The sequence below is a fragment of the Nerophis ophidion genome, linkage group LG07, assembly GCF_033978795.1.
Source record: "Nerophis ophidion isolate RoL-2023_Sa linkage group LG07, RoL_Noph_v1.0, whole genome shotgun sequence".
NCBI classification, from domain to species: Eukaryota; Metazoa; Chordata; class Actinopteri; order Syngnathiformes; family Syngnathidae; genus Nerophis; species Nerophis ophidion.
Genome location: NC_084617.1, coordinates 1050307 through 1070222, shown reverse-complemented (window position 1 = coordinate 1070222; position 19916 = coordinate 1050307). Strand labels below are relative to the sequence as shown.

At 40.9% G+C, this 19916-nt stretch overlaps 1 protein-coding gene across 3 annotated transcripts in view; it reads left to right on the top strand.

Annotated features, from left to right (window-relative positions):
* pde4a (phosphodiesterase 4A, cAMP-specific) overlaps positions 1–19916 on the top strand; it is a 150555-nt gene that overhangs the window by 126430 nt on the left and 4209 nt on the right. For all 3 annotated transcript variants that reach the window (XM_061905088.1, XM_061905089.1, XM_061905090.1), the window contains 9 exons: positions 2652–2745; positions 4817–4980; positions 5043–5141; positions 6763–6927; positions 7023–7122; positions 9580–9734; positions 10901–11023; positions 15749–15931; positions 17638–19916. The exon at positions 17638–19916 is cut by the window's right edge and continues 4209 nt beyond it. In XM_061905088.1, the coding sequence (XP_061761072.1) occupies positions 2652–2745; positions 4817–4980; positions 5043–5141; positions 6763–6927; positions 7023–7122; positions 9580–9734; positions 10901–11023; positions 15749–15931; positions 17638–18144 (1590 nt within the window). In that variant the 3' untranslated portion in view covers positions 18145–19916. The remainder of the gene's footprint in view (positions 1–2651; positions 2746–4816; positions 4981–5042; positions 5142–6762; positions 6928–7022; positions 7123–9579; positions 9735–10900; positions 11024–15748; positions 15932–17637) is intronic.

Here is a 19916-nt window from a genome sequence, read left to right as displayed (position 1 = left end):
CGAACAGGATGAGGCCCCGGGTTAAATTCCCGACATTTCTACGACATAAAATTGGCGTCACGAACAGGATGAGGCCCTGGGTTAAATTCCCGACATTTCTACTACATAAAATTGGCGTCACGAACAGGATGAGGCCCCGGGTTAAATTACCGACATTTCTACTACATAAAATTGGCGTCACGAACAGGATGAGGCCCTGGGTTAAATTCCCGACATTTCTACTACATAAAATTGGCGTCACGAACAGGATGAGGCCCCGGGTTAAATTACCGACATTTCTACGACATAAAATTGGCGTCACGAACAGGATGAGGCCCCGGGTTAGATTCCCGACATTTCTACTACATAAAATTGGCGTCACGAACAGGATGAGGCCCCGGGTTAAATTACCGACATTTCTACGACATAAAATTGGCGTCACGAACAGGATGAGGCCCCGGGTTAAATTACCGACATTTCTATGACATAAAATTGGCGTCACGAACAGGATGAGGCCCCGGGTTAAATTCCCGACATTTCTACGACATAAAATTGGCGTCACGAACAGGATGAGGCCCCGGGTTAAATTACCGACATTTCTACGACATAAAATTGGCGTCACGAACAGGATGAGGCCCCGGGTTAAATTCCCGACATTTCTATGACATTATTCTATAAAATAAAACAATTTGATTGGCTTTTACACCAATTTTTCCCAAATTCAACCAAACCCTGCAAATTCCATGCGGCCTTATAACTTGCTCCCATTGACGTCCGTGACTTCCCCGCACATTTTAGCCAATCAGCGTCATTTTCAGCAATCACATTTGTCTCTGAGCAATGTTCAAACACGCATTTCAGTTGCCCGATGAAAACTCCAATTGGGCAAGAACAATAACGTCTTACAATAGATTCACTTTGTTTTGTCATCTTCCTACGGAGCTCAGACCTACTTCCTTTTCCTGTCGACAGCGCTAAGCCCTCTGGGTAATGTAGTAATTGAACATTTGCTTCCTGGCGTTTATAGATTTATTTAACATTTTTTCATCGAGGGTGAGACAATTAAGAACACATTTTGATTTGCAATGCTGACAGCATTTACATGTTAGAGATGTTGAGGTGTGATGAGAATCTCTCACTGCTGTCATTTAGCAAGAAACATGACCTGTATCGGTCACTCTCAACAGTTCACAAATGATCCTAACATGCCAGGTACATGTGTTGAAACAAAAATCCAATTTTAAGCATGAAATAAACACAAACAATGTCTGCAATTTGTGGACGACAGCGGACAACAGAGGAAGCCTTTTGTTGTGTTTCTTTCTGTAATTCTAAGGAATTATTACTGCTATTAGTAATAATGAATTCAAACAGTCATTTGAGAATGTCCTCTGAATATGTGACGTTTCTGCCAGCTAGTGTTTACTTTGAAGTCTGAGTGCTGCAAAAGGAGTACAACAGCAACAGAGTATTAGTTGTCTTGCTTTTGGAGGTGAGGTTTACCAGGAACATCTTCAATGTGGATAACAAGTTCATGGAATTATAAGTTAATTCAATGCTACTGAAAAAATATAAGCCTCAAAACATCTCAACTTTGGTAAAAAAGAAAAATCACAAAAAAGCCAGTAAAATCCTGGAGGGACTGCTTTAATTGTAACACCCTCAAACTACACTCAAGTGTAAAAAGAAGTGAACTCTTGTCAATGGTAAGATTGGTGCTGTCACTGCTTGAAATGTGATGAGTCAGGCTTGTGGTGAGTGTTGACCAAACAACATTCAGAGAAAAATGAAAAACACAGAAATAGAGTTTGTCCTTTGACACCTGCTAAAGCACAGCTGGGCAAATATTTGGACTCAGGGGCCACATAATGTGTCTGGGGGGCCAATGTGTGTGTGTGTGTGTGGATAAATGATATATACACATTTAGATGTACAGTATGTGTGTATAAATGATATATACACATTTACATGTACAGTATGTGTGTATAAATGATATATACACATTTAGATGTACAGTATGTGTGTATAAATGATATATACACATTTACATGTACAGTATGTGTGTATAAATGATATATACACATTTAGATGTACAGTATGTGTGTATAAATGATGTATACACATTTAGATGTACAGTATGTGTGTATAAATGATATATACACATTTACATGTACACTATGTGTGTATAAATGACATATACACATTTAGATGTACAGTATGTGTGTATAAAGGATATATACACATTTACATGTACACTATGTGTGTATAAATGATGTATACACATTTACATGTACAGTATGTGTGTATAAATGATATATACACATTTAGATGTGTGTTTGGTTCCTTTTTTCCAGGAACACTAATACCAAAAGTCACAATGTCCCATAGAGTTGTAAAAAGTTATGACAGACCACCTGAATGGGACACCCAAAATGTATATGAAAATAAAGAAAGTGTGATTTATGATATGAAGTATGAACAATAAGAGAGTAAATATTAAGAAGATATGAAGATTGCTTCTCATGTTCTGGGCTCCTTGTGAACTGTGCCTCCTCAGGGATGAAGCTGACATGCCAACAAAAGTCAATTACTGTACATTTACTGTAAATGAGTGTTTGCATCAACAACACCCCTCTGTGGGCAACTAATGCCAATGTTTGTTGGGCCCCCAGTTCAAGAGGATGCTGAACAGAGAGCTGTCCCACTTGTCGGAGATGAGTCGCTCAGGGAACCAGGTGTCAGAATACATCTCCACCACCTTTCTAGGTAAGTCCCATAATCCTGGGCTTGTCAAACTGTGGTGTGTGTACCACTAATCACTGGCTGAAAGTACTGTGTTTCATTTTCCAAAACACAGTGTTACTGTTCAAACTCTATGTAATGTTACAGTATATATATTAATATATATATACATATATAAATATATATGTATGTATATATTTATATATATATGTAGGTGTGGGAAAAAATCCCAAGACTACTTCATCTCTACAGATCTGTTTCATGAGGGGTTCCCTCAATCATCAGGAGATTTTAATGGAAGCATTCGCATACAATGGTTTATATAGGGCACAGAGTGGGTGGGTACAGGCAGGTGTAGGGGCGTGGTGATTGGCTCATGTGTTACCTAGGAGGTGTTTCCGTCTGTGGCGGCATGTTGAAATGATTTCACTGCGCTTGTTGAGGGATGATAGATCTGGATGATATATAATAAACAGTTTCTCTTTTAAGCATAGGTTGCATCTTTTATTACCACTGTTGTAAGGTGTGCTGGATGCAAGAATTTGCCATGTTATTGAATATTCAACATTATTGTCTTTGAGGTTCCAAATGTGTTTGCTGAGTTCTGTAGAATTCTGCAAAGTCTGGTTTCTAAAGGAGGCGTTGTGATTATTCCATCTTGTTTTGAACGCTCCTTCGGTTAATCCTACGTACGTGTCGGATGTGTTAATGTCCTTGCGTGTTACCTTTGCTTGGTAAACGATTGATGTCTGTAAGCACCTTCCGTTGAGAGGGCAATCAGGTTTCTTGCGACAGTTACATTCATTATTGGTTTCAGAGTCGTTTAGTCTGGGGGTAGGCAGTCCTTTTGCAATTGCTTTGTTGTGGTTTGAAATGATTTGTTGCATGTTATTCATACAGCTGTAGCTCAATTTGATGTTGTTCTTGTTGAATATATATATATATATATATATATATATATATATATATATATATATATATATAAATATATATATGTGTGTGTGTGTATGTTTGCATGTACAATATACAATATCTGTCTCCCAGTATATGCGGGTGGCAAAGTGTGCTACTGTATTGCAATGTTGACATAATGTTACTACATGGACAGCCAAGTGTTTCTGTGAGATGGCACTTGGTCAACACAGTTTGAGAACCACGGCCCCCTGACACCCCTTCTTAACTGTCTATGCCACGTCAAGGCTTGGTTAGCCCAGAATTTTTTAATAATGAATGAGGGGAAAAACGGAAATTTTAGTTTTTGGATCGGCCCTCACTGACTTGGGACCATTGCAACATGATGTGTGTCCCAAAGTCACCAGCCTTGGCGTCACTATAGACAGCCATTTTGAAGAAGTGGTGCATGCTTTTATTCCAAGTGGCCTGGACTACTGCAGTGCACTTTATGCTGGCATTAGCCAAAAAGCTCTCTCCCGGTTGCAGTTAGTCCAGAAGGCGGCAGCAGGACTTTTAACAGGGGCCAGGAAACCCCAGCATAGAACCCCAATTCTTCAGAGTTTGCACTGGCTCCCTGTTCATTGTACAATTGATTTTAAAACATTGCTGTTTGTTTTTAAATCTTTACATGGACTGGCACCTCAATATATCTCGGACCTCATCCAAATTTACATTCCTGCGCGCGCTCTGAGGTCCGAGAGCCAGTTCCAGCTGGTGGTGCCCAAGACCAGACTTAAAACCAGGGGAGACAGGACCTTCTCTGTGGTCGGCCCTAAGCTCTGGAACACTCTGCCCCTCCATGTTCAAACTGCTTCCACAGTGGACTCTTTTAAGTCTCGTCTTAAGACCCACTTTTATTCTTTGGCTTTTAACACTACGTGAGTTGTGTGGTCCTCTGTGTTTTTTATACACTTTGATTTCTATTTTACTGTTTTATTTGATTTTACCCTTTAAAATTGTTTTTAATCATATTTAATTTCATATTGGTTTAATATTTATTTATTTATTGTTTTTATTCAGTCATTGGTAGAGCATAATATTGTAATTATTATTGTTTTTAACATGGCTGTGCAGCACTTTGGAAACGTTATTGTTGTTTAAATGTGCTATATAAATAAAGTGGGTTGGATTGAATTGGCAGACAAGCAGAACGAGGTGGAGATCCCGTCCCCGACGTCGAGGGAGCGAGAGAAGCCCATGTGTCACATCAGCGGGGTGCGGAAGCTCACGCACAGCTCCAGCCTTTCCAACTCCACCTTGCCTCGCTTCGGCGTCAAGACCGAGCACGAGGACGCGTTAGCCAGAGTGAGTGGGCTCAAGGGGGGGGGGGCAGACAAATGGTTTGTCTTACTGATGTGTGTCCTCAGGAGCTCAATGACTTGAACAAGTGGGGCCTTAATATATTTCGTGTGGCAGAGTTCTCCAACCACCGACCCCTGAGCTGCACCATGTTTGCCATCTTCCAGGTGAGAGATGCCTGATATCGCTGCAACCTAGCGTGCTAGGGTAGAGTATCGTCCTACTAAACAATCAAAAATGCTACTATACTCTCTTTGAAAAGTATCACTTCCCAGCGGCCATGACGGTGTGTTGTCACCTGCTGACCTTGCGGCTTTTACCTGCAGAGGAGCATGTTGGGCATGGGTGGTATCATCCAGAACTAATGTCAAGTATCAAAGAAGAGAAGAATAAGTGATTATTACATTTCAACAGAAGTGGAGATAGAACATGTTGAAAGAGAAAATAAGCAGATATTAACAGTAAATGAACAATTTTTACAGTTTGTCCCTCATAATGTGTATAAAATAATAGGTGTATAAATGACACAATATGTTAGTGCAGACTAATTAGGAGTCTTTGTTTGTTTACTTGCTACTAAAAGACAAGTTGTCTAGTATCCATCCATTTTCTACCGCTTGTCCCTTTTGAGGTCGCGGTGGGTGCCGGATCCTATCTCAGCTGCATTCAGGTAGAAGGTGGCGTACACCCTGGACAAGTGGCCACCTGACCGCAGGTCCAACACAGACAGACAACATTCACACACAAAGGAACATTTAGTATGTTCAACATTTTATTGAAGGACTGAATGACAATAATAAACATATGTTTCACCTATGGTCATGAGCTTTGGGTCATGACCAAAAGGACAAGATCACGGGTACAAGCGGCCCAAATGAGTTTGGGTCTCTCCCTTAGAGATAGGGTGAGAAGCTCTGCCATCCGGGAGGAACTCAAAGTAAAGCCGCTGCTCCTCCACATGGAGAGGAGCCAGATGAGGTGGTTCAGGCATCTGGTCAGGATGCCACCCGAACGCCTCCCTAGGGAGGTGTTTAGGGCACGTCCAACCGGTAGGAGGCCACGGGGAAGACCCAGGACACGTTGGGAAGACTATGTCTCCCGGCTGGCCTGGGAACGCCTCGGGATCCCCCGGGAAGAGCTGGACGAAGTGGCTGGAGATAGGGAAGTCTGGGCTTCCCTGCTTAGGCTGCTGCCCCCGCGACCCGACCTCGGATAAGCGGAAGATGATGGATGGATGGATGGATGTTTCATCTACACTAATATTTTTTGTTCAAGAAAAGACAATAATGCCCTTTTGGGGCGGTATAGCTCGGTTGGTAGAGTGGCCGTGCCAGCAACTTGAGGGTTGCAGGTTCGATCCCCGCTTCTGCCTTCCTAGTCACTGCCGTTGTGTCCTTGGGCAAGACACTTGACCCACCTGCTCCCAGTGCCACCCACACTGCTTTAAATGTAACTTAGATATTGGCTTTCACTATGTAAAGCGCTTTGAGTCACTTGAGGAAAATGCACTATATAAATATAATTCACTTCACTTCACGTTTTTTGTGGTCCCCTTTTTTTAGAAAAATATCAAAGTATGGAAATACATTTAGGTAGCGGTACATAAACTTGGTAGCGGGATGGACTCCCAGGTCTTGGGACTGGGGCAGCAGAAAACATCAATCAATCAATCAATCAATGTTTACTTATATAGCCCTAAATCACTAGTGTCTCAAAGGGCTGCACAACATGGAGGTGTGTATGTGTAAGTAAAGATGGTGACTGACACGTGACTGACCCATCCAACAGGAGCGAGATCTGCTGAAGACCTTTCGGATCCCGGTGGATACCTTCGTGACCTACGTGATGACGCTGGAGGACCACTACCATGCCAACGTGGCCTACCACAACAGCCTGCACGCCGCAGATGTCACGCAGTCCACACACGTGCTGCTGTCCACGCCCGCTCTCGATGTCTGTCCTCTACTTTTCTCTCACGTCACCTCTTCACAACACCTGTGCCTGGCACTCAACTACTCACCAACTCTCTAACTTGCCTTTTACTTCAGGCCGTCTTCACAGATCTGGAGATTTTGGCTGCGTTGTTTGCTGCCGCCATCCACGATGTGGACCATCCAGGAGTGTCCAACCAGTTCCTCATCAACACCAGTGAGTGGACACGCACACACACACACACACACACACACACACACACACACACACACGCACACACACACACACACGCACGCACGCACGCACGCACGCACGCACGCACGCACGCACATGCCAAAGAGGAAGATAGCAGCAATGTAACATAATGCAGCACCATTTGAAAGCCAGGTGGTTCTTCAGTGGCGGCACAAAGATTGGTAAGAAGAAGCAGAAATTACAGGCTTTTGGGGAAGAAACAGCTAGAACTTTTATCATCTATTCAATCCCTGGAACAACTGTTTATACAAACCCCGTTTCCATATGAGTTGGGAAATTGTGTTAGATGTAAATATAAACAGAATACAATGATTTGCAAATCCTTTTCAAGCCATATTCAGTTGAATATGCTACAAAGACAACATATTTGATGTTCAAACTCATAAACTTTTTTTTGTTGTTGCAAATAATCATTAACTTTAGAATTTGATGCCAGCAACACTTGACAAAGGAGTTGGGAAAGGTGGCAATAAATACTGAGGAATGCTCATCAAACACTTATTTGGAACATCCCACAGGTGAACAGGCTAATTGGGAACAGGTGGGTGCCATGATTGGCTATAAAAACAGCTTCCATGAAATGCTAAGTCATTCACAAACAAGGATGGGGTGAGGGTCACCACTTTGTAAGCAAATTGTCAAACAGTTTTAGAACAACATTTCTCAACGAGCTATTGCAAGGAATTTAGGGATTTTACCATCTATGGTCCGTAAAATCATCAAAAGGTTCAGAAAATCTGAAGAAATCACTGCATGTAAGCGATGATATTACGGACCTTTGATCCCTCAGGCGGTACTGCATCAAAAACCGACATCAGTGTGTAAAGGATATCACCACCTGGGCTCAGGAACACTTCATAAAACCACTGTCAGTAACTACAGTTGGTCGCTACATCTGTAAGTGCAAGTTAAAACTCTGCTATGCAAAACCAAAGCCATTCATCAACAATATCCTGGCTGGGCCCAAGCTCATCTAAGATGGACTGATGCAAAGTGGAAAAGTGTTCTGTGGTCTGATGAGTCCACATTTCAAATAGTTTTTGGAAACTGTGAACGTCGTGTTGTCCGGACCAAAGAGGAAAAGAACCATCCAGAGTGTTGTAGGCAGCATGTGTGATGGTATGGGGGTGTATTAGTGATTGTTGTAGGGTGAAAGTGTTCTAGGCAGCATGTGTGATGGTATGGGGGTGTATTAGTGATTGTTGTAGGGTGAAAGTGTTGTAGTCAGCATGTGTGATGGTATGGGGGTGTATTAGTGATTGTTGTAGGGTGAAAGTGTTCTAGGCAGCATGTGTGATGGTATGGGGGTGTATTAGTGATTGTTCTAGGGTGAAAGTGTTCTAGGCAGCATGTGTGATGGTATGGGGGTGTATTAGTGATTGTTGTAGGGTGAAAGTGTTCTAGGCAGCATGTGTGATGGTATGGGGGTGTATTAGTGATTGTTGTAGGGTGAAAGTGTTCTAGGCAGCATGTGTGATGGTATGGGGGTGTATTAGTGATTGTTGTAGGGTGAAAGTGTTCTAGGCAGCATGTGTGATGGTATGGGGGTGTATTAGTGATTGTTGTAGGGTGAAAGTGTTCTAGGCAGCATGTGTGATGGTATGGGGGTGTATTAGTGATTGTTGTAGGGTGAAAGTGTTCTAGGCAGCATGTGTGATGGTATGGGGGTGTATTAGTGATTGTTGTAGGGTGAAAGTGTTCTAGGCAGCATGTGTGATGGTATGGGGGTGTATTAGTGGCCAAGGCATGGCTAACTTACACATCTGTGAAGGCACCATTAATGCTGAAAGGTACATACAGCTTTTGGAACAACATATCTTGACATCCAAGCAACGTTATCATGGACGCCCCTGCTTATTTCAGCAAGACATTGCCAAGCCAGGTGTTACAACAGCGTGGCTTCATAGTAAAAGAGTGCGGGTACTAGACTGGCCTGCCTGTAGTCCAGACATTGAGAATGTGTGCAGGCTAAAATATGAGGCAGGAGACTGTTGAACAACTTAAGCTGTACATCAAGCAAGAATGGGAAAGAATTCCACTTCAAAAATGTGTCTCCTCAGTTCCCAAACCTGCACTGAGTGTTGTTCAAAGGAAAGGCCATGTAACACACTGGTAAAAATGCCTTTTTTGACATGTGTTGCTGCCATTACATTCTAACTTCATGATTATTTGCAAAACAAATAAAAAAGTTTGTCAGTGTGAAGATGAAATATCTTGTCTTTGCAGTCTATTCAATTGAATATAAGTTGAAAAGGATTTGTTGTATTCTCTTTTTATTTAGCATTTACACAAGGTGACAACTTCACTACTTTTGGGTGTTGTATGATATGAAGGGGATTCTTGTAATCTTCACTGATTGGCTGGAGCAAATCACATGATCATACACCAGTGATCCTGGTCACTGTGTGCTTGTGGCAGACTCAGAACTCGCCCTGATGTACAACGACGAGTCAGTGCTGGAGAACCACCACCTGGCCGTGGGCTTCAAGCTGCTCCACGAGGACAACTGTGACATCTTCCAGAACCTCAGCAAGCGGCAGAGACAAAGCTTGAGGAAACTGGTCATTGACATGGTGAGTTGGACTCTTATTAGACCTCAAGTTCTCATTTACCCTCAATTAACTGAAACTGGTCATTGACATGGTGAGTTGGACTCTTATTAGACCTCAAGTTCTCATTTACCCTCAATTAACTGAAACTGGTCATTGACATGGTGAGTTGGACGCTTATTAGACCTCAAGTTCTCATTTACCCTCAATTAACTGAAACTGGTCATTGACATGGTGAGTTGGACGCTTATTAGACCTCAAGATCTCATTTACCCTCAATTAACTGAAACTGGTCATTGCCATGGTGAGTTGGACTCTTATTAGACCTCAACTTCTCATTTGACCATCAATTAACTGAAACTGGTCATTAACATTGTGAGTTGGACTCTTATTAGACCTCAAGCTCTCATTTGACCCTTAATTAACTGAAACTGGTCATTACCATGAATTGATTAACGTGGACCCCGACTTAAACAAGTTGAAAAACTTATTGGGGTGTTACCATTTAGTGGTCAATTGTACGGAATATGTACTGTACTGTGCAATCTACTAATAAAAGTATCAATCAATCAAAATTGACATGGTGAGTTGGACTCTTATTAGACGTCAACTTCTCATTTGACCCTCAATTAACTGAAACTGGTCATTGACATGGTGAGTTGGACTCTTATTAGACCTCAACTTCTCATTTGACCCTCAATTAACTGAAATTGGTCATTGACATGGTGAGTTGGACTCTTATTAGACCTCAACTTCTCATTTGACCATCAATTAACTGTAACTGGTCATTGACATGGTGAGTTGGACTCTTATTAGACCTCAACTTCTCATTTGACCCTTAATTAACTGAAACTGGTCATTGACATGGTGAGTTGGACTCTTATTAGACCTCAACTTCTCATTTGACCATCAATTAACTGAAACTGGTCATTGACATTGTGAGTTGGACTCTTATTAGACCTCAAGCTCTCATTTACCCTCAATTAACTGAAACTGGTCATTGACATTGTGAGTTGGACACTTATTAGACCTCAACTTTAACTAAAACTGGTCATTGACATGGTGAGTTGGACTCTTATTAGACGTCAAGTTCTCATGTACCCTCAATTAACTGAAACTGGTCATTGACATGGTGAGTTGGACTCTTATTAGACCTGAACTTCTCATTTGACCCTCAATGACGTCTGCAGGTTCTGGCCACGGACATGTCCAAACACATGAGTCTGCTGGCAGACCTCAAGACCATGGTTGAGACCAAGAAAGTGACCAGCTCGGGGGTTCTGCTGCTAGACCACTACACGGATCGGATACAGGTGAGATGAGGAGGAAACATCGAGAATTTGAAAAACTACAATTTGTATTTTGAAGCAAGTTTCCCCATAATAAACAAAGTAAACATGAATAATTGGTTCCAGCCTCAACACAAATGCATATTTCAGTAAAAGTTTAAACACAATATGAAGCGTTAACCAGTACTGCATGTTAGCAAACAAGTAAGCAGTACTGCATGTTAGCAAACAAGTAAGCAGTACTGCATGTTAGCAAACAAGTAAGCAGTACTGCATGTTAGCAAACAAGTAAGCAGTACTGCATGTTAGCAAACAAGTAAGCAGTACTGCATGTTAGCAAACAAGTAAGCAGTACTGAACGGTCCTCATTAGCACACACACACACGCACACACACACACACACACACACACACACACACACACGCGCACACACACACACACACACACACACACGGTCACTAGCACTGTGGTGCACTGAGTTGAACATCACAAAATATTTTAACAGTTGCTACAATGATTAGGAATAAAATATCAAATACACTTAACCTCATCAGTTAATGTTCTTGGCCTGCTGTGAAAGATTCAGATTCAGAAGTATTTTAAAAGTAGCTAAAATAAGAGAAATAGTAGCTACTGTTTATCTTCTTTAGCTACTATTTCTCTTATGTTAGTTGCTGCTTCTTTTCATGTAGCTACTGTTTATTTTTATTTCGCTACTGTTTCTCTTCTCTTACCTTCTTTTAGCTACTACTGTATGTCTCTACTTCTCTTCATTCAGCTACTCTTTCACTTCTGTTTCTTGTATTTAGCTACTATTTCTCTTATTTTGTATCTCCGTATAGCTACTGTTTTGCTTCTTTTAGCTATTATTAGCTACTATTTTTTTAATTTCAGCTATGTTGGCTACTGTGTCTCTTCTTTTAGCTACAAGTTCTCTTCTTTATCTCCTATTTCTCTTCTTTTAGCTACTGTTTCTCTTTATTAAGCTCCCATTTCTCCTCTTTTAGCTGCTATTTCTCTCCATTTAGCTACCATTTCTCTCCATTTAGCTCCTATTTCTCTTCTCTTACCATCTGTTTGCTACTATGTCTCATCTTTTAGCTGCTACGTGTCTTCATTTAGCTACTCTTCCTCCTAATTTAGCTACGACTTCTCTTCATTTAGCTTCCTATAGCTAGAAGCTAAAAGAAGAGGCATAGTAGCCAAAAGTAGCTGAAATAAAATAAATAATTGCTAAAAATTGCTAGAAGAAGCAAAATAGTAGCTATACAGAGATACAGATTGTTTGTGTTTGTTTTTCCTGTGTGTGTGTAGCATTTCCTGTCTTTAGTTCTTGTCAGCGCTCTTATTTTGTTGGTTTCCTGTCTTTCTCCCTGAGTGTTGTGTCCCCTCAGCTGCGGCTGATTGGCACCTGGCCACACCTGGTGTCAATCAGCCCACTCCTATTCAGACCTGTCTTCCCATCCAGTCAGTGCTGGATTATTGTCGATGTCACTTCCGTATTGTATTGTCTCTCCTGTCGTTTCGTGTCGTGTCATTGCAGCTTAGCAGTAAGCTATATTTCGGTATCTGTTTGTAGCTTACTGTCTTTTGTTCCTTGCTTCCGTTTTGTTTTCATTCTACAAGTAACGACTTCTGTTTACCTGCTCGCTACCCGCTGGCTTCCACACTAGGCTCCTTTTGTTTTCTAGCTCCCATGCTAGCTCTTTTATTTTTGTTATCCGCCTTGTGCACGCTTTTTGTTGTACCCCTTTTGTTCTTGTTTTAGTATTTTAATTTAAACATGTTTGCCTGCAAAATGCCTGCCTCCTTCTCTGCATCTTGGGGTTCGTCAACAACAAACTCTGACAACAAGAAACAGTCGCTAAATGAAGTGAAAAAGTAGCTGAATGAAGAGAAGTAGTAGCTAAAAGAAGAGACTTAGTGGCCAAAAGAAGGTAAGAGAAGAGAAAAAGTAGTAAAAATAAAATAAATAGTAGCTACATAAAGAGAAACAGTTGCTAAAATAAGAGAAATAGTTTCTCTTCTTTAGCTACTATTTATCGTATTTTAGCTACTTTTAGCAGACTAATTATAAATCTTTGTTTACAGAATTTTACAGTTTTTTACTGAATGGGACACCAAACATGTTCATGAAAATAAAGAAAGTGTGATTTACAATATGAAGTATGACCAATAAAACAGTGAATATTAACAATCTTTTACAATCAAGCAAAACACAACCAAATATGAATGCAAAGTGTAATAAACACCTACAATATGATTTATTATCAGGTAAAAATGTGCTTCCACATCTGTTTCTGACACATGTGTTTGGGGCTGGCTGCTATGGAAACAAGCCCCGCCCACTCTGCTTTGTTCCTGGTCTGAGCTGCTGTGACCTAGAACAGTGGTTCTCAAATGGGGGTACGCGTACCCCTGGTGGTACTTGAAGGTATGCCAAGGGGGACGTGAGGTTTTTTAAAAATATTCTAAAAATAGCAACAATTCAAAAATCCTTTATGAATATATTTATTGAATAATACTTCAACAAATTATGAATGTAAGTTCATCAACTGAAAAGAAATGCAAGAATGCAATATTCAGTGTTGACAGCTAGATTTTTTTGGGACATGTTCCATAAATATTGATGTTAAAGATTTCTTTTATTGTGAAAAAATGTTTAGAATGAAGTTGATGAATCCAGATGGATCTCTATTACAATCCCCAAAGAGATTACTTCTACAAACCCTGTTTCCATATGAGTTGGGAAATTGTGTTAGATGTAAATATAAACAGAATACAATGATTTGCAAATCCTTTTCAAGCCATATTCAGTTGAATATGCTACAAAGACAACATATTTCATGTTCAAACTCATAAACTTAATTTTTTTTTGCAAATAATTATTAACTTAGAATTTCATGGCTGCAACACGTGCCAAAGTAGTTGGGAAAGGGCATGTTCACCACTGTGTTACATCACCTTTTCTTTTAACAACACTCAATAAACGTTTGGGAACTGAGGAAACTAATTGTTGAAGCTTTGAAAGTGGAATTCTTTCCCATTCTTGTTTTATGTAGAGCTTCAGTCCTTCAACAGTCCGGGGTCTCTGTTGTCGTATTTTACGCTTCATAATGCGCCACACATTTTTCATGGGAGACCGGTCTGGACCGCAGGCGGGCCAGGAAAGTACCCACACTCTTTTACTACGAAAGCCACGTGGCTTGGCATTGTCTTGCTGAAATAAGCAGGGGCGTCCATGATAACGTTGCTTGGATGACAACATATGTTGTTCCAAAACCTGTATGGACCATTCAGCATTAATGGTGCCTTCACAGATGTGTAAGTTACCCATGGCTTGGGCACCAATACACCCCCATACCATCACACATGCTGGCTTTTCAACTTTGTGCCTATAACAATCCGGATGGTTATTTTCCTCTTTGTTCTGGAGGAACAAAGAGGTCAGGGTCTCAGATGATCTCGGGCCCAGCGAAGCCAGTGGCGTTTCTGGGTGTTGTTGATAAATGGGTTTTGAGTTGCATAGCAGAGTTTTAACTTGCACTTACAGATGTAGCGACCAACTGTAGTTACTGACAGTGGTTTTATGCAGTGTTCCTGAGCCCATGTGGTGATATCCTTTACACACTAATGTCGGTTTTTGATGCAGTACCGCCTGAGGGATCAAAGGTCCATAATATCATGGCTTACGAGCAGTGATTTCTCCAGATTCTCTGAACCTTTTGATGATTTTACGGACCGCAGATGGTAAAATCCCTAAATTCCTTGCAATAGCTCGTTGAGAAATGTTGTTCTAAAACTGTTTGACAATTTGCTTACAAAGTGGTGACCCTCACCCCATCCTTGTTTGTGAATTACTTAGCATTTCATGGAAGCTGCTTTTATAGCCAATCATGGCACCCACCTGTTCCCAATTAGCCTGCACACCTGTGGGATGTTCCAAATAAGTGTTTGATGAGCATTTCTCAACTTTATCAGTACTTATTGCCACCTTTCCCAACTTCTTTGTCACGTGTTGCTGGCATCAAATTCTGAAGTTAATGATTATTTGCAAAAAAAAGAAAAGTTTATGAGTTTGAACATGAAATATGTTGTCTTTGTAGCATATTCAACTGAATATGGCTTGAAAAGGATTTGCAAATCATTGTATTCTGTTTATATTTACATCTAACACAATTTCCCAACTCATATGGAAACAAGGTTTGTATGTGTAGAAATCTTTATTTATAATTAAATCACTTATTTATTTTTCAACAAGGTTTTAGTTATCTTTATATATATTTTTCCAAATAGTTGAAGAAAGACCACTACAAATGAGCAATATTTTGCACTGTTATACAATTTAATAAATCATAAACTGATGACTTAGTGCTTTATTTACTTCATCTCTTTTTTTTCAACCAAAAATGCTTTGCTCTGATTAGGGGGTACTTGAATTAAAAAAAATGTTCAGAGGGGGTACATCCCTGAAAAAAGGTTGAGAACCACTGGACTAGATGACTGGAATAACTCCCAGAACACTCAAAAGTGCAAGCAGTGAAACACTTTCTATAGTGAAGACTTAAACTCATTTAAAAAGACGAGTGCACATAATGGCAAATACGCTTTTCATGTTAGAGGTGTAACAAAATGATGTAGAACGCCCGGCAGGCCGGGTTCAAACTCATAACGGGCCCTATTTTGTCCAGGTGTGCTGTGGAGCAAGATCATGCTGCAAGTTGTAAAAGCAAGTGTGTGTGTGTGCAGGTGCTGAGGAACATGGTGCATTGTGCAGACCTCAGCAACCCCACCAAGCCCCTGGCTGTGTACCGCCAGTGGACCGAGAGAATCATGGAGGAGTTCTTCAGGCAAGGAGACAAGGAGAGGGAGCGAGGGATGGAGATTAGTCCCATGTGTGACAAGCACACCGCCTCTGTGGAGAAGAGTCAGGTGAACAATTGCATCTTCATCATACACACTGCATACTCTACATACCCCCCCCCCCCCCCCCATTCTCTCTGTGTGTGTGTGTGTGTGTGGAAACAGGAGTTCAGAACGACCAGATGTCCTCTTATCCTCTGAGAAATAACACTAAAAAGTCAGAATGTTCCAAAAATAAAGTTGGAATTTAAAAAAACTACAAAAGCAAAGTCTTAAAAACTAAAACTTTAACAAAACGGCAAGTGTCACCAAAAACAGGTCATATTTTCGGGCAACAATTTAGAAGTTTTATTAAAAGTATATTAAAATGAGGCTGAGATTGAGAGAGTTACAAGAGTAAAGTTTCAAAAAGCAAACTCTTTAGAGAAAATGTGTCACAATAAAATATATTCCTGATAAAATGTTATGAGACTAAAAGGTGTCATTTTCATTATTCAGTCATATGAACTAAAATTGAAATAAAGAAATGTATGGAATAAATTTGTTTTATTATTGGAATCTTTTTTGTTTTTTTTACAGCATGTTAAAATGTACACTAATAAATTGTGTCATTAAAATTATTCAAAGTAAGACAAACTAGAAATTTAAAGACAATATTTCAGAAAATAAAGTTTTTTATTATAATCTTACAAGGTTGAGGTTGCCATTTTTAAATGTACACCCCCCCCCAATTTTTATTTTTATTTTTTTAAGTATAAGAGTAAACGTCACTTTAATCACTAAAAGTAAAAAAACAAACGATCAGAAAAAATGTATATGATATAAAAAGTTGTTTTGCATTGTTAGAAAATGTATTACAATAATGTTGACTGAAAAGAGTCATTTTTTTAATTAAAATAAATAAAAATGATAAAGTTCAGTTTTTTTTTTTATAAATAAATGATAAATAGTTTGTACTTGTTTAGCGCTTTTCTACCTTCAAGGTACTCAAAGCGCTTTGACACTACTTCCACATTCACACACTGATGGAGGGAGCTGCCATGCAAGGCACTAACCAGCACCCATCAGGAGCAAGGGTGAAGTGTCTTGCTCAAGGACACAACGGACGTGACGAGGTTGGTACTAGGTGGGGATTGAACCAGGGACCCTCGGGTTGCACGTGGCCACTCTGCCACTGCGCCACGCCGTCCCTTAAACTAATATTGTACTAAAAGTTTCAAAAAGTTGATTTGGGAGATAAAAAGCAATGTAAAAAAAACAAATTTGTATTCTTGATCAAAAACAGAAAAACTGTGCAGTAACTTTGCCAACTTTTTGTTAAAAGCTTTATCATTTTAAAAATAATGAGTTAATTTTGGAAAAAACATATAGTCCTGGTAAAATGTTATGAGACTGAAAGGTGTCCTTTTTATTATTCAGAGTGAAACTGAAAGAAAAGAGTGTGACATAGACAAAAGTCTACCATCAGGAGAAAGTTGCTTTTCCAACAATGTTGACTCAATGAAATCTGTTTATTTGTCATTAAAAAGAATATCAAAAATTCAAAGAATAAACATTTCTTGAAATAAATGTGGGCTTTTTCTAAACTTGTAATTTTACTAAAAACTAATGCAGTTTTAAAAAAGGTTGTATTTTTTGAATCAAAAACAAAAAAAATGTGTAGTAACTTTGTATTATTTTAAAACCAATAGGGTTATTTGGGGTGAAAAAATCAATAATAGAATAAAGTCCAAATCTGCCTGTCCTCATTTGGCATGTGTCTTCACCTGCTGCAGGTGGGCTTCATCGACTACATCGTCCACCCTCTGTGGGAGACTTGGGGGGACCTGGTGCACCCCGACGCCCAGGACATCTTGGACACCCTGGAGGACAACAGGGACTGGTACCAGAGCACCATCCCGCAGAGCCCCTCGCCTCCTCCCGTGGTCCAGGACAAGGAGCTCAAGGCCTGCACGGACAGGTTCCAGTTCCAGCTCACCCTGGAGGAGCAGCAGGGGGACCGGGACCGGGACCGGGACCGGGACCGGGCCAAGGCCTGCCCCAACCACGTGGAGGAGGGCGACTGCAGCCAAGGCCAGGGAAGCAAGGAGGGGGAGGTCCTGGCGAAGGAGGAGGAGGACATCATAGAGGAGGAGGATGAAGAGGTGGCCATGGAGGAGGAGGAGCAGGAGGAGGAGCTTAAAGGCCAGGACTCCAAAAAGGAGAGACTTTCTGACACCAGTCCTGTAGAGGAGGAGGAGGAGGAGGAGGACTATTCTTCTTCGCAAGCAGAAGACACATGAGTGGAGAAGCCAGATGACATTACAGACCTTCACCTGTGGATCACACAGCAACTGTAGACGCTGTAGCGCTCTGGCACAGGAAGTCAACAACACCCGGCCATGCAGTCATGCATGCGCTATATGCAGAATTCCTGCAGTACCGCCCTCCACCACCACGGGCCGCTCTTCCCCTGCAATGTTTGTGTGTGGCACCCTTGTTTTGTGTGGAAAAAGCCATCTTTGAGGGGAGCGCTGGCTCACGCTGGCTCACGCTCACTATTAGTAATCCACGCTCACTAGGAAGTCCACAGGAAGCGGGACACTTTATTCCATTTGTTTTTTTTCCATTTCTGTCGGAAAAAAGAAAATGAGGGAAACGTGAGGACGCCGGCGGGGCCGCTGGGGTCCCCGTACCCCCTTACCCTCTTACCCCCTTTACCAGATGGCTCTGTGCCTTTTGTGACTCACCACGGTGAAGCAATGCATTGTGGGACTGGGGACTTTTGTCTAGACGTGTGTGGTGCCTTTTCTTTTCTCATTTGTCAAGCTCTAGTGGTGTGTGTGTGCGTGTGCGTGTGCGTGCGTGCGTGTGTGTGTGTGTGTGTGTGTGTGTGTGTGTGCGTGTGTGTGTGCATGTGTGTGTGTTGCTGTTTGAAACTCTTTTAAGTCTTCCTTTGTTGCTCCTGTGCTGAGGTGGGTCCGCAGAGCAATCACTAATTAAGTCTTTTATCAGGATAGTCAGATATTTCTTTTCTGAAGAATAAGCCATGTGATGCTTGGGTGCATTTAGTTTGTTTGCCTACTATTGTGAAGAGAGGAATTATTATTCTGAATATAATTCCTATTTAGCCAGCCCCACGTCCCCATGCAACCATCACCAAAGTACACCGAGGGTGTGAGGAAGAAGTTCAGGAAGTTGGTCCTAATCTCACTTGTTAACAGCATAAGGGGATTCGTACGGCCCCCCATTTGTCATAGTTTACCTGACACATGAAACGTGACAAAGTGGAAGCGTCCACTCCATTGGGAACCATCCACTGTGGCCGCCAGATGACAGTGGCGTGTTGAATACCTTAAAATGGGTTTTATGGTCATTTTAACTTTGACCACAGCGTCAGTTGCTTTGTGGAGTGGCGCTATCCATCATTTTCAGCAGACTGCATTGTAAAATGATTAACTGCCGCCCTTCCTCTCACGAGAGATCCACCCAGGAATGGGGCCATACGAATCCCTTCCCGACTGTATGTCTCGTAATGTTAAGAAAGTGGCCATAAGCAGCAAATAATGAACGTACCCGTTTTAAAAAAATACTATTTTTGATGCTCTAAACCAGGGGTCCCCAAACTTTTTGTCCTGGGGGGCTGCGTTCAATCAAGGAAATTTGGCTGGGGGGCCGGGCTATACATATAAATATATATGTATATATATATATCAATCAATGATTGATGGATTGCTATATATGTATATATATAAATATATATACATATATATATCAATCCATCAATCAATGATTGATGGATTGATATATATATGTATATATATGTATGTGTGCGTGTGTATATATATATATGTGTGTGTGTATATATATATTTATGTGTGTATATATATATGTATATATGTATGTGTATATATATATACATATATGTATAAATATGTGTTTATATATATGTGTGTGTGTGTGTGTGTGCATAAAGCCGGGCCCCCCGAGCGCAATGGTGTGTGATGTTATCAATGGGAAAATGCATTTTTTAGACAATGTGATTTGCCTGAGTGGGTTGGGGGCCCTGAGAGTA